The sequence below is a fragment of the Panthera pardus genome, unplaced genomic scaffold (genome assembly GCF_024362965.1).
Source record: "Panthera pardus isolate Hobbes unplaced genomic scaffold, ASM2436296v1 HiC_scaffold_13, whole genome shotgun sequence".
Taxonomy (NCBI): Eukaryota; Metazoa; Chordata; class Mammalia; order Carnivora; family Felidae; genus Panthera; species Panthera pardus.
This window is the reverse complement of record NW_026526688.1, coordinates 174,820,212-174,835,198: the sequence shown is the minus strand read 5'-3', so window position 1 is coordinate 174,835,198 and position 14,987 is coordinate 174,820,212. Positions and strand designations below refer to the sequence as shown.

Here is a 14,987-nt window from a genome sequence, read left to right as displayed (position 1 = left end):
CTATCATGCTTGAGGTATGCTGGTCGTAGGACATATATGGCTCATAGTTTTTATCAAATTCATATATTTGCCCATAATTCTACAAAGATTTTTTAACTTCTTTCCCTTCTCTAGTTTTGGGATTCTAAGTACATTTACATGAGACTGCTTGATATTGCCCCACTGGTCATGGAGATTCTGTTGATTTTATTTAGTCTTTTTCCTCTCTGTGCTTAAGTTTTGATAGTTTCTACTGTCATGCTTTCAAGGTCATCAATCTTTTTTTTACGTAGAACCTACTCGTGCATTAAGCTGATCCAGTGAAATTTTCTTTTCAGATAGCGTATCCTTCAGCTTTAGAAGGATAATCTATTTGCTTCTTTTTTAATTACCCATTTTTCTTCATTATGTTTGTTTTCCTTTGCATCTCTGAATATATTTATAATATTCAATAATCACTATCTACAGTCTTTGCTAATTCCATTATCTTTCTCACTTCTGGGTCTGTTCCTATCAATTGATTTGCAGCTTTTTGGCAACACAAGCAATTTTAATCATACACTAGATATTATGAGTGCTGAGTATCAGGACTGTAGTCTTCTTTTACAGAATGTTGATGTTTATTTTGGTATCATTTGCCTGTTTGACACCTGGCGACTAAATTACTTGTGGAGAACCTGATGCTTTGCAGATCTATTTTTAATCTTAGTAATAAGGTAAAAAATAAATCTAACTTTAACCTATTAACCTTAATTCTATGGTGTTACCTTTTTGAGGTCTTTGCCAATGCCATGTGTGTTTAATGAGGTCTAACCTAGCTGGACAGAATGTGAACATACTCCACTGTGGTCTAAGTTCTGGGAGTTGTTCAATTCATACTACCATGGGAGCGGTTTCTGCCTAGCCTCTGGGAACCTCACCCTACAAATACCCAGATTAGTACTGAGCCAAAGGTGGAAGGAAACTTCTATGAGGATTTCCAAAACTTTTTTTTTTTTTTTCCATATGTTCCTCTGTTCTGATACTATCTCTGGAAAATTTTAGCTACTACAGATTTCCTAAACTCCCCTCCCTCTCTACCCTTCTAATGTAGCAAAAACACCACATTCTGTTTTGGTCTGCCCACTCCTGGGCAGAGTGAATAGACTGAAAAGTGCCTACAGGTTAAAAAAAAAAAAAAGACAAGTTGACCTTAAATCTTACTTTGTTTGTTTCCCTTCTCTCCGTAATCACAATCCCGGAATGCTTATTGTCCCAACATTTGAAAATACTTTCATATATGTCACCCAGTTTTCTGGTTGTTTGAAATGGGAGGGCATGTTCCATTCCATATTTCCTCGTAGACAGAAAGGGGAGTCTGGCAATTTTATTTAGTCATTGCGTCCATAAATCTCTCTCATTTTAATTTGTGGAGATACAGTATTTTTCCCCCAACCTTCAAATAGGAGTTTGCTGCATTAAGGACAGAAGTTTAGTGAGAAGCAAGCAAACAATTGCTAAGAAAATCTGCAGATAAAGAGACTGTCACAAAAACAATGCAGGAAGAAACATTATTCTAAATATCTTGTTTCTTTTGAAGCCAACAGTTCAGTAAAATGTGTCAAAGCATCTAATTCCCCAGGAAAAGCAAAAGCTCCAGTTTTTCAATCTCATCTCTGCACACTATAAGGCATCACCTAAAGGAATGGGAGAAACAGCCTTGTTTCAAGTCTGCTTAAAACTTTTAATGGTGTTCCACTGGCTGCAGAATAAATCAAAATTCACACTTTTAACAATAGTATTTTTTTAAGTTTTAAAGTATCTTAAAAAAAAAAAAAACACATCTTCTGTATCCTTGTAAAGAACATGCAATCCTTTCCAGAACAAGCCAAGTTATTAATCACATTTAGCTGATAATACTAAGATGGTATCAACCTATCTTTCTGAGTTTATTGGTTCACACTTCCTCCTCAGGAACTCAAGGTCAAGGCCAACTTGCACTGAAATTCTTCCCTAGCCATATTCCTCTGAACTTACTGTTTCCACCACTTAGAATACCTTAGTGTCTTAGCCCCCTCATTTTTTCCTACCGAAGTCCTACGTAGTCTAAATCTAGTTAAATATACTTCTCTTAAAAAAAAAAAAAAAAAAAAAAAAAACTATTACCATGCCCACATTTCTTGAGCAGCAATCTTCTCATTCTTTGGTAACTTTTCAGATATTACCACATTTACTTGTTCATTAACCTTATCTAGTATATGGAAGGTGCTTTAAACCAAGTAAAAGAAACTTTTGAAGCAAATAATATATACTTTAAAATCTAGCTTGTGTTAAATAGTGATGCATTCCCTTTATTGTAATTCTATTTAAAAAAATAACTTTATAATACAAATTTGAATAGTTTCTTTCTTTTTGCAAAACCTGTGGGGGCGGTGAGGGAATAGAATCTCTTGTTTGTCTTGGCAACATTCAGATTAAACTATCTGTAGGAATTAAATCCTCAGTAAGTTACAAAAGCAGTCAAGCTGATATTGTGGGCAATCGGCTACTATTTAATTTGCAATTACATGCACAATTTAGAAACCACTTTAAGATAATTCACCCTCCAGAGTATTGCTAACATATCAGCTGCTGCAAAATACAATTCAAGGAGGGAAAAAACATCATATGTAATAAATTGATATGAAATAAGAATCTAAAACTCAGAGTGTTAATCTCTGAAAATGAGAAAAGTAATCTGTTCCATAATTGTGGAATGTATTGATGAAGTGTTTATTCTCCAGGGTTACCTTCTTTATGTCAGGAATTTGCATTAAAAACTGAATGCAGTCAGGCTTGGGAGCCATCAAGTGCATTATGCTTTACTATAGGTCAACCAAGAAATCTAAACAAACAAACTAAACCAAAAACAAAGAAACATGTCAGCCTTTTGTTTCTGATAACATATCTGAGTTATTCATAAGGTATTCATTATAACCAACAACCTTTCAGTAAAAGCTTAATAATAGGTGTCTTTGACAAATGGGCATGTAGCTATATAAAGTGAAAATCGTCAACAGAATGGCTTATTCATCAGAAAAACATACGCAAAAGTGCAGGCTAATGTGCAGAAACAGTTTTCACATTTTAAGAAAAGGATGTTTTGAACATTCCAGTTAAAGTGGATATATAACCTACTGTCCAGGAAAATGCCTTCTGACCTCATGGTCCAGAACACTCACTAATAATAGACATTCAAAAACATAATTTTTTTCACAAAAAGAAATTCTGACTAAGGCATAAAAGAAAAGCAGAGTCTAAGTCCCCATAATATCACCAAATAGTAGGCCAGAAACCCTTAAGTGTAATCAAGAAAGCTTTATTTTCCAAAATAACAATTTTTAAAGTATACAAAGAATACACATTAAAGTGACACCATCTGGAACACCTTCTGTTTAGAGATTTTTAGAGCAAAAATGCTGTGTGTGTGCAAATTATTATTGCAATATTTTTCTGTATAAAGACACTCATGCTATGTACATAAAATCACCGTGAAGATTAAAATATATATCTAAATACTGATTATATTCAGTAGATGATTATCAATTTATGAACTTTTCCAATTCAGGGGGTTCTTTCTCCTCCTCTCTTTAAGAAATATTAATATATTTTGGCACTTTAATCAAAGGTAGACAAGGATAGGGGAAAGATGTGAAATTTATTTATTAAATTTATTTACGACTTGCAAGATATTACTAGCAAAACAAAACAAAAAGTTAAACTTAGAGTTGGTTTCTCTCTCTTTCAATTATTCACCCTATCTATATGCCATCAATATGAATAATTGAGAGTTGTTTTACTTCCTAAAGCCACAATTTTATCTGTCATTGACAAGTTTAACAATCTACTTTAGCTTACAGTCATTATTTCCCAACAGACTAATAGATCAAAAAAGAGATGAAAAAGAGGGCAGTGCAATGAAATCCCCTTCTTTCGACATGGTATTAAAACAGCTCTTAAGCAATCACATCTATAATTAACTAGCCTTGTTTGAAAACTGGGAGAGGAGCACATATTCTCTACCTTGGTAAATGATACAACCATTCCTAAAGCCACCCAGGCCAAAAGCTCAGGAGTCATCCTTATCTACCAGGTCAAAAAGCAATGAAAACCATCAGATGGATACCTTTCTCAACATTCTACCCAAAAGATCTAGAAAGTTACTGGCATCCAAAACCATACATCAGTTTCTCTTTTCTTCCTGTTACAATCAAGGGACCTTGCTTTCTTCTTGTCCTTTCTCTTGTATCTTCAATATCTCCCTTTTTGCATCTCTTTCCCATCAGAATTTAAACTTGCACAAGTTCAAACCATCTAAAAAACAAACTGCACACATATTCCCTTTCTGGGACAAATCCCTTCTACCTCGATAATCCTATTAACCTCCAGATATCCTCACCAAACTCCTCACCAGCTGTTCCAAGTTACTCAATTCCCAAAGTTAACCTAATCCAGTTTCTGCTTTATCACTTTTGCTCTCTTCAAAGTCACCAGATGGACTCCACGTCAATTATCCAGTGAAGTATCTGCCCTCCTCAGGCAACACCTAACAGTTTTGACTATTTCTGCCTTTTTGAAATACTGTCTCTTCCTGCGTTTTATGACACCTCTCTTGGTTTCTTGCCTCACCCTCTGGATAAACTAAATTAAAATCCCAAGGCAGCTACTCCACCCTGACAATCAACCAGCCACTAAAATCATGTGCATTCATCACGGCTCTAACACACTACTTCTCTAAAGACTCACTCTATAGACTCTAACTAAGTGACTTCCTCTTCTTCCTTCTATATATAGGTAACTTCAAAAATCTATTTTCTCCATTAACTTGTATATGAATATCAGATCCATAAATACAACTTCCTCCTAGCACTTTGTCCTTAGAATGTTTATAGGCAACTCATGTTCAACACGTCTAAAATCAAACTCATTATTTCCCAAGCTCCCTCTCAAACCTGCTCTTTTGCCATTATTCCCTATTTGAAGTCAATTTTATTTACATAACTTATACAAAGGTAAATACGCACACATATATACATACACATATGTGTTCATGTACATATAAACAAACAGATATGTAAATATGACAGCCTACTTTGCCCCACACAAGGTGCATGGCCTGGTGCATCTGCATTCTCCATGTTCTGTCAGAGTTCTTAATCTAGTGCACTCACAATCTCCCAGGCTGATTCTTTTTTTTTTTTTTTTAAGTTTGCTTATTTATTTTTTTTTGAGAGAGAGAAACAGAGAGAGAGCGTGTGCACATGCAAATGTGCATGGGAGAGGGACAGAAAGGGGGAAAGGGAGAATCCCAAGCAGGCTCTAAGCTATCAACACAGAGCCCAACATGGGGCTCAATCCCACGAACCATAAGATCATGATGTGAGACATCAAGAGTCAGATGCTTAACCCACTGATCCACCCAGGTACTCTACCCAGGCTGATTCTTCATGACTCAAACTTTTGACCTCCCTTCTTGCAGCTCTCTAATTAGGTAAGAATTACATGGAGCTATATATATACCCACACACACACACACACACACACCTACACACACATATTTTCCTAACAAAATATATTTTTTTAATGTTTTATTTATTTTTGACTGAGAGAGAGCATGAGTGGGGGAGGGGCAGAGAAAGAGGGAGACACAGAATCCGAAGCAGGCTCCAGGCTCTAGGCTGTCAGCACAGAGCCTGATGCGGGGCTCGAACTCACAGACCGCAAGATCATGACCTGAGCTGAAGTCGGACACACAATAGACTGAGCCACCCAGGCGCCCCTTAACAAAATATTTTCTAACAAAGTAATTTAATTTTTCTAATGAAATGCTGAAATTTTAAGTTCTGGTAACTTATATTGTTTATCCAGGCTCTTGTTACATTTGTTGGCTTAATTTTTGAGAACAATTTGGTGTGGTAAATTAAACAATACTTGTTTTAAAAACAAAACAAAACAAAACAAAAAATCTTTAGGCTGTTAAGCTACAAACTGACCTCAACTCAATTTCAAAATGGATTTGTGAAAATAAAAGAAAACCCTGTTTAGAATGGAGTCAGGAAGGAAAAAAGAAGAACTCTCATTTACAGATACTAGTCAGTCAATTAATTGCAGACCCAACAGGAAAGGAATCTTGCGAGTCCATTCTACTTCAATCTTTACTACTCCAGCAGGAGGAAGAAAGGTTTTCTCCTCCACAGCAACTGCCCAGCCAACGAGAGACCGTCAAACCTCAGCCAATGAAAAGTCACTATAAACTACCAGTTTAGTGCAAAGGGCTTTTTGTTTATAAAAGCTCCCCAAGTCCCCCATTTGCCTCTATAAAAGATTACTCCTTTTCTTTTTTTCTCTGGACTTCCCAATGCTTTCATTGTAGCTCACTTGTCCCTACTTGCAATTCTTTATTCCTAAATAAATCCATTTTTGCTGGTGAAATAACTGGCAGCTTTATTTTTGAACTCAGAGATTATTCTCCTCAATATCATATAGGCACTGTAAGGCTGTTACAAGTGCTTAAAATAGTGCCTGTTACACAGTGAGTTCTATACATTCTCATCATTGTGTTCTGGTTCTTGTCAGAACATTATTGATTTAGAGAAAACAGGAAAAGCAAGAAAAAGCAGGATGTAAGCACGTGATAAATACAGTTGTTTCCAAATAGTACATTTTGTATGGCAGTTGTTCAAAGAGACTTAAGGAAAATAAGTTGGTTACAGATTTGTCCCTGTATTTCTCCTACTCTTGTCATACTCGTTGTTCTTCACTTTAGTAAAAATGCTTGCAATGTACTTTGTTAATAACTCATGTAGATAAAAATTTTGAAATCATTATCAGAAACACAATTAAGCAGCTTTGACCATTATTTTGCAATTCCATTAGTTTTCAACTATTCTATGAACTCAGAGTGTATCTGAGTTCACCTCCTGATTCATGGAATCCAGTGGAAAGGTCAAGATGTTACAAAATAACAAAACGTTCAGTCTTCTGGCTCCCCTATTTCGTATTCATAAGGGAGTGCACTGCATGTAATAAGCGCTAAATAAAAATTCATCAAATTGAACAAGTCTAAAACCTTTTTGCTACATTTTAATCCATGTTTGCGACATTTTAATTAAAACCTATGTGTCTGGTCAAATCCCCCTTAGCCCGAAAATGGTAAAAAAAAGAACCTTGGCTATAGTAACCTAATAATGTAAATGATAAATACAATAAATTCAACTATAAGTTGCTGTTTATTTGTTTAAAAACATAAGTTCTGGGAGTTCGGACTCCAAATCTGTATTGCTGACCACTTTTTTCCTTTGCCACAAAGGTAAGAGGCAGTTGGCATTCCATAAATATGAATAGATGATTGTAAAAACTGCATTATGTCAGTGCTTCAATGATATAATACCACATATACATAATACCACCTCATTATTATTGGTGAATATATAATTCACAGTACTCTGAAAGTATAGCAAAACCATCATCTGGTACCAAAAATCAGAATCTTAAGTATCATGAACACTTATAATCCCAGAAAGAAACAAGTAAAAATACAAAATACTAATTATGCCTATAAACTAAAAAAACACCTTCTGACATTAATATCTAATCAGCAATATGCTTGTTGTCTAAAGCTGTTAACGTCCTCACATGAAACTGAAGACAGGTTCAGACAACTGTTGAAAGTCATTATCCATGTCACCAACAAAGAAAATAACCGGAGGGAAGGCTAATTCAGCTATATTTTTACATTATGGATGTTTCTGCAAATTATCTTGTACTCTGGTAGAGCTAAAAATACTGCATCAGTGTAATTAGGGATTTTAATTTTTTTAAATATTTATTCATTTCTGAGAGAGAGAGAGACAGACAGACAGAGAGAGAGAGAGAGAGACAGAGATGGAACACAAGTGGGGGAGGAGAGGAGCAAAGAGACAGAGGGAGACACAGAACGTAAAGCAGGCTCCAGGCTCTGAGCTGTCAGCACACAGCCTGACGTGGGGCTCGAACTCACAAACCGTGAGATCATGACCTGAGCAGAAGTCAGAAGCTTACCCGACTGAGTCACCCAGATGCCCCAGTATAACTAAGGGATTTTAGAGCAAATGGTTAGAAAAAAAAAAAAAGTTTGTTCAAGAGACTATACCTAATTGTGATATGACCCTACCTGTTCCTTCCTAGGCTCTTTTTCTGGATCCTCCTCCTCTTCCTACCCTCTAATTATTGGAGTCCCTGGGGCTTCATCCTCAAATCTCTCCTCTGTCTCTACTCTTTGTCTAGGTGAATCCATCCAGTTCCTTGGCCAGTGACTCTCAAACTTCTACCTCCAGCTGCAACCTTTCCACTTAATTCCAGACTTATATATCCACATGCCCACTCACCAGTCCCACTTTGCTATTAAAGTCAATGTCACCATTTTCAAAACCAAATTCTCAACCTACTACCCTAAACTGACATTAATATCCTCACTCTAATCTCCTCTATCTGTTATTTGAAAAAAAAACATCATCATCATTCAGGTACTTGCTCAGGCCAAAAACTTGGGGTCATCCTTGACCCCACTCACCTGATCCATGAACAAACCCTCTGGCCTCTGCCTTCCCAATGGCTCCAACCACTCCTCAACACTGTCTTATTATGTCAGTCATCTCTTGTCTGGCCTCTGTAGCAGCACCTAAATGGATAATCACTTCTACTTTTGTCCCCGAAAAGCTTGTTCCCCCGGAGTCAGAGAAGACCTTTAAACATCTATATCAGATCATTCTACATCCCAGCTCTCCAAATGAGCAGCTTCCCATCATGCTCAGAATGAAATACAAATTTTTACACATATTATGACCTGTGAGGCCTTCTATGATCCAGCCCAGGGAGATCTCTGCAGTAATTCTTTTTCTCTTTTGAAATAATTTCTTTCTACCATCTCATTCATTCAAATCTCCCAGCCAACAGCAGCTTGCTTGCAGACCATGAACATGCTAAGACATGTAAGGCTCTTCAAAACATCCCGGGAACACTCTCTTCTGGCTGCTGAATGGTCTGCTTCTTTGCTTCATGCACATCTCTCACCACCTTATCTAAAACAGAATACTGTCCTGTCAGGCTCTCTCCTTACCTTATTTTTCTTCAAGCGTTTAAAATTGATCCACGTGATACTATGTAATTATTTTTTTTGTCTGCTCACATTCTGTTTCTACCACTAGTATACATGCTCCGTGAGGGCATAAAAATCATTTTACTCAGCACTGTAACCCCAGTACTTAGAACAGTACCTGATACACAGTAGGTGCTTAGTACTTGTTGAAGTGAATACATTCAAGAAATCGAGTTTTATTTGTGCATGACTCACATGCATAGATAATTCAGGATATTATACATATTCATCATATACCTATACTGAAAACATATTTACAACTTCCAAGATGCTTCCCAATATTTAAATGTGAATGTCTCAAAAGAATCTAAGTCTATAAAAAGCTAAAATGATTGATCATACTGATTTTGTCATAATACAAAAATATGCAAACTTTATTAGTATATTCTTTCTACTCAAGAGTGCGTGTATGAGCACACACGCACGCACACGCACACACACACACACACACACACACAGACATACACATACTTCAGACAACTTCCAAAAGGCTATAAAATAATGGGTTCTCCTTCAAAGAAGATAACCAAAACATCCTGAAACACTGTAATAAAGAGTAAAAAGAAAAAATGCACTTACCTCCCTTTTTCTACCAAGAGCAAGACATCTATTTTTTCCCCATTTTGAACCACTGTGCTGATTGCTGTAGGGAGAGAGAAAAGCATGAATATATGATTTAGAACAAGATGCTAAATACCCATAAAGACACAATTATTAATAGTACTTAGTTATTTTTGGAAGTAAGGCATAATTCTATGATACTACTATTATCATATGCAATAAAGAATTGCATCCAAAATATAAGATGAGAGAGGAAAAAAAAAATCTTACTTAGCTCTTGCAGTCTTCTTAAGTGCATTCTATGTTCCTGAACTTCTTGCATTGGAAGGCAAAAACGCAAACTAGATTTGTCCATAGAAAACCAGCCTTTTCTCCACTGATCCAGGGTATGGCAGTCTTTGTAGTAGAGTTGACCAATCAAATCATAGTCAGCTTCTGTTAAGTTTTCAGCAACAAAGGGAACAAAATGCTGTTAAAACAAATACAGAAAAGTAATAAAGACAGTGAAAATAGGAAATCCCTTCCCTACCGACAGATTTGAGGGAAGGTAGGAAAACAAAAATAGTTTTTCTACCCTAAAAATTTAGAAGTAATCCAAATTTCAAAACAATTATTTAAACTTTCTATCAGTCTTACAACTGAACAGCTATAATGCATTTTCAAATGGCAGCATCTTAAACCACTTTTTTTGATATATACAGAACTTAAATAGGAAGACATTCTCTATACTGATTTGTGGCATTTTTCAAAACGTCAACCTTCAACAATGTTTGTCTCCACTTGTATCTTTGGCTGAATCTGTTCCTTTCCCCTTTGTGTATACCACAAATAACATATTTACCTATAAAGAGACATACACAGAAATGACTTTATAATAGTGAAAAGATCTTAATCATCACAATATGGCCTTAATTCAAAGAATGATTTCTCCAAGGTCCTACATTATTTTTTTCTCTGCTTAAGGCTCTAGGAAGGAAGCTCTTAATCTCTTTTGACTATAACCTTTGAAAAATTAATGAAATATGCTCATTTTTCCCAGAATCTTGTATAAAATTTTACTGGACTTCTGAAGCTCAACCAGAAACTCCAAATTAAGAATCTTCCGGACTTAGGATAAATATGCAATACCTTGGCTATTGCCTCTGTCCATTTTCTTTGAGCTTGAGCTGTTTCTGCTCCAAATAAAAATGCACGTTCTGAGGGTAAATAGATCTCAAAGGTAAAGATGGGCCTATAGCACACACGAATAAAAAGATACCACTGTTTACTTTTGGCTCTTATGGAAACAACACAAAAGTCAAGGTTTTAATTAAATTCCCTTTGAAAATCGGATAATGCTTTGAAATATATCATCTTTTCCCAATGATTTACACTTTAATTCATTCAAATAAATGGAATACACTGGATCAGACAAAAGGAATAGTCTTCCAATTAATCACCCTACTGCATGGCTTTGTTAATGCCCTATATATACACTTATCAGTTTTGACCCATGTGGCAAAGGGCTCTGGCTCTCTTTGGTTTCCTCTTCTCTCTCAGACCAGGCCATCTTGGGTTACTCTATTTAAAGCAAACATTGTCCAAAAAGTTCTCTAATTAGTCCTCTTCTTGTCTTAACAAATTTTCCTCCCATCATCTATCTCATCTTATCACAAAACTGTATCTCCCTACTGTAGCTAAAATTACAGTAACATCCCAGGTCCTGAATTCTCCCTGGGATCCGTCCATAACTCCAACTATTTCCTGGAACATGTTAGGTACATCCTTGCTGTTACCGAAGAAAACTTCAAAATACCCTATATCAAAGTTCTCTTCCTTCTTCCTCTTTTTCTACCCCAAAACGGTTGTGTTTTCCTCATGTTTCAATTTCGAGGCCATCTATTTTATCAACAAATTCAAAATCTTGGGGTTTAATTTCTTCCTAACAGCAGCTCTTCACCAAGAGAGACAGTGAATCTCATTAGTTCCATCATAAGATTCTCTCAAACCCGTTTTTTTTTTCTTTTTAATGCTCTCTTTCTCTATGTAAACTCTCAGTAATTGTGATCTACCTCCCATCTCTCCCTTACCATTTCAGCCAGCTTTCTTCCTCAAATGCAAAATTATGTAGCTCCTCCCCATCTAAATTAGAGTTCAAACTCTAGAAAATGCTGTTCAAGGACACTCAGAATATGACTGCAATAATTATTTTTTAACCTTATCTCATTGTAGATAGTTTCTCCTGCATGTCTGCTTGTACCAGGAACATTCTATCAAGTCTGTTTTCATTTTGAATATGATTATATGCTGACATAAAGTAATAATATTTTAAATTATGTTTTATTTACTACTTAGGTATCTGAATACTAGAATGCATTTAATATTTCATAGTAAGCCACACTAAGTTAATTATTCATTTAGAAAGAAGCAATGTCAAGGTTAAAACAAAATCAACTAATAATCAGTTTTCTTTACAAAAATCAAACTAGATTTACTAGAAAACAATAGTCACCTCAACTAGTATATACTGGTCATCATATGATGATACTATCTTATGTGTAATTTTATGTAAATAACAAAGCTTTACAAATCTCTTCCCATTCTCATAAAATTTATATTAAAATACTATGTTTCTATATAACTAGCTTAGCCAGATTTTAATATTTACAGTTTTTCACTAATTACATCAAAAAATGTAAATTTCACACTAAGTATCTTAGATGGCTTGTTTTTAAAAGTCCTTACCAAAAAATCTATTAAACCATTCATTGAGTCAAATATATTAAATAAATAATGCTTACTGTTTTAATTGCTATGTTTTTGAAACCATTAAAAGCTAAAGTAAATCTTCAAGGAATCTGGCATTTCAATATGATCTTAAATAAATTTAGTTTTTTATTTTAATGTGAATAAGTCATCACTATTTTCCTTTGTCACCTATTTGAATGATAATACACTAAATGAATGCATAAATTATGCCATTAGTCCTTGATTTTAAATAATGAGTAAATGATAAACATTTAGGACTACATGTTCTAGAATGGAATGCTATAAATTTATTTAAGATTAGATGCAAATACGTTAGCCTTTCATAGTACCTAGTATAGTATTTTAATTTTTCTACTTTTTAGCAAATTCCCTAAGGAACTTTTGGAAGCTGTAAAATGATTAAGCTTCAAGAAACCATTAAACCCTTTTACAAGAAGCAAACAAAGAATTCAAATAACTAAACTCTTATTATCTGGTATGATAACTATCAGAAACTACTCTTCATCTCCTACCTGTTTAATAGCAAACCTACCCGGTATTTAAATAGAAGTCCTCTTTGTGGACAGCCAGGCAGATAACTTCACTGATGTTAATGGTGCCATTAGGTGTGGTAGACTTATCATTTTCATAGTAACTCAAGAAGCCTCCTTCGAAAACACACCACTTTTTATTTGTCTCTAGGAATTTAAATGATAAATTGAGTTATGCCATAATCCTAGTTTTTTATAAAACACATGGTTTAAATAACAATTGGATTCAAATACATTTACTGATTTCCTATTTTGTGTAAAGAGTATGCTAGTGCTGCATGGGATATACAGTTGTCACTTTCTCTGCTCTCAGAAAATTTACAATCTAGTAACAAGGAATGTACAAGACAAAAATAACTGTGACATTGATGACCAGAAAAGCAGACAGATCCATAAAGAGATTGCTGCAAACAACTCGGAAACAGCAAGGACTGATGTCTACACGGAGTATTCAGAGTAAAAAATGCAGTGTAAAAAGTAAGACTGTGGTTGATGTTAGGTAGGTATGCAAAAGAATAAAGGAGCCATAACCTGCAGTACCTTGGTTAGGGAATTTAAAAATCAAATTGTAAGGGGTCTTCACATTATGGCCTGCGGGCCAAATCCACACCATCACATGTTTTTAATAAATAAAGTTTTATTAAAATACAGCCACATCTACTCACTTATAGATTGTCTGTGGCTGTTTTCCCACTACAAGGGCAGAGCTGAGTTGCAGCAAAGATCATGTGGCTTGCAAAGCTTAAATAATTTACTACCTGATTCTTTTCAGAGAAGTTTGCTGAGCTTTGATTGTGTAGCTCATGGTGTGCCACTGAAATGGTTTCAGCACAGGAATGTGATCAGAGATAAATGTTACATACTCTGCTTACTGCGGAATACAGATTTATGAAGGTGAGGCCAGAGACAGGGGACCAGTTAGGACACTGCCAACAGAAGTCTAGGTGAGAAATGAAGACAGCCAAACATAGGGCAGTCGTAGTAGGGATGGGGAGAAAGGGTTGAAAGGAGGGAGATGGAGAAGAGAAGAGGGAGAGAGAAAAGTATGCATGTCTCTGTGTGGTTTAAGGAGATGAAACATATAATGTTAAACTCAGGGAATAAGGAAGAGCTCATAAATGGTCATACCATTATTTTTAGCTTTGATTACAAGGTTGGCCATAAGGTCCACTTTTATTTAAAAGAAAATAAAGTACAAACTGTTTTAGTGAGTGCAGTGAGTTTTCTTTTAGACTGACTGGGAGATATCTGTTGGAAATCAAAGTAGAGACACCTATGAGACAGATCACTCTATAGATTTGCATCTTGGAGCAAGGAAAGGGCTCAACAACTTGAAAGTCTTTAGAGCACAAGCAGCAGTTGGAAATTTAAACCAACCAAGGATAAAATCTCAGGAAACTAAATTATAAGCAGCAGTAGGAGGGGACAAAAAGCAATGAAGCAAATGAGAAGAGACAGTGTATAAAACAGAAAGGCTCAAAGCTTTCCAAAAAGGAATGATTACCACTATTAAATACAGCAAAGAAATCTAATAAAAGATGGGCTGAAAACGGTATCTGTTGGTATTCCTTGTAGGAAGGCAACTGCCTAGTTTACTTAGTATCTTATGAAAGAAGCCAAGTTGGGAAGAAATGAAACCAGTCAGGATAGATCAACAGCCTATGCCATTAATAAAAAAGGATATCATAAACTCAAATGAAGGCACGAGATATGGTAAGGCAAATGGCAGACCATCCAAAAATGTTTCCCAAGCTGAATGGAAGATGAATGTTTTCTTTCTCAAAAAGATAAGAGAATAAAAAGAAGAACTGGAAAGACAGATCTTGAGCTAAGAAGATTATTTAACTAAAATGGTACTCCACCCAGCTAGCCCAATTTCTCCAAGACTGGGCTTAGGCACAATCTCTCTTGGGACTCGTCTCCAAACTTTTATTGTCATCAGGCTGAACTAAGTATCTTTCTGTGGCATCCTTAGCACCATGCAGCCCCTGAGAAGGTGGAACTGGAAGTCAAAG

General features: G+C 35.6%; 1 protein-coding gene across 5 annotated transcripts in view; it reads right to left on the bottom strand.

Annotated features, from left to right (window-relative positions):
- ARAP2 (ArfGAP with RhoGAP domain, ankyrin repeat and PH domain 2) overlaps nucleotides 1-14,987 on the bottom strand; it is a 194,361-nt gene that overhangs the window by 85,165 nt on the left and 94,209 nt on the right. For all 5 annotated transcript variants that reach the window (XM_053901630.1, XM_019414538.2, XM_019414546.2 and 2 more), the window contains exons 16-19: nucleotides 12,975-13,119; nucleotides 10,823-10,925; nucleotides 9,965-10,163; nucleotides 9,713-9,776 (exon numbers count right to left, since the gene is read on the bottom strand). In XM_053901630.1, coding sequence (XP_053757605.1) covers nucleotides 9,713-9,776; nucleotides 9,965-10,163; nucleotides 10,823-10,925; nucleotides 12,975-13,119 — 511 coding nt within the window. The remainder of the gene's footprint in view (nucleotides 1-9,712; nucleotides 9,777-9,964; nucleotides 10,164-10,822; nucleotides 10,926-12,974; nucleotides 13,120-14,987) is intronic.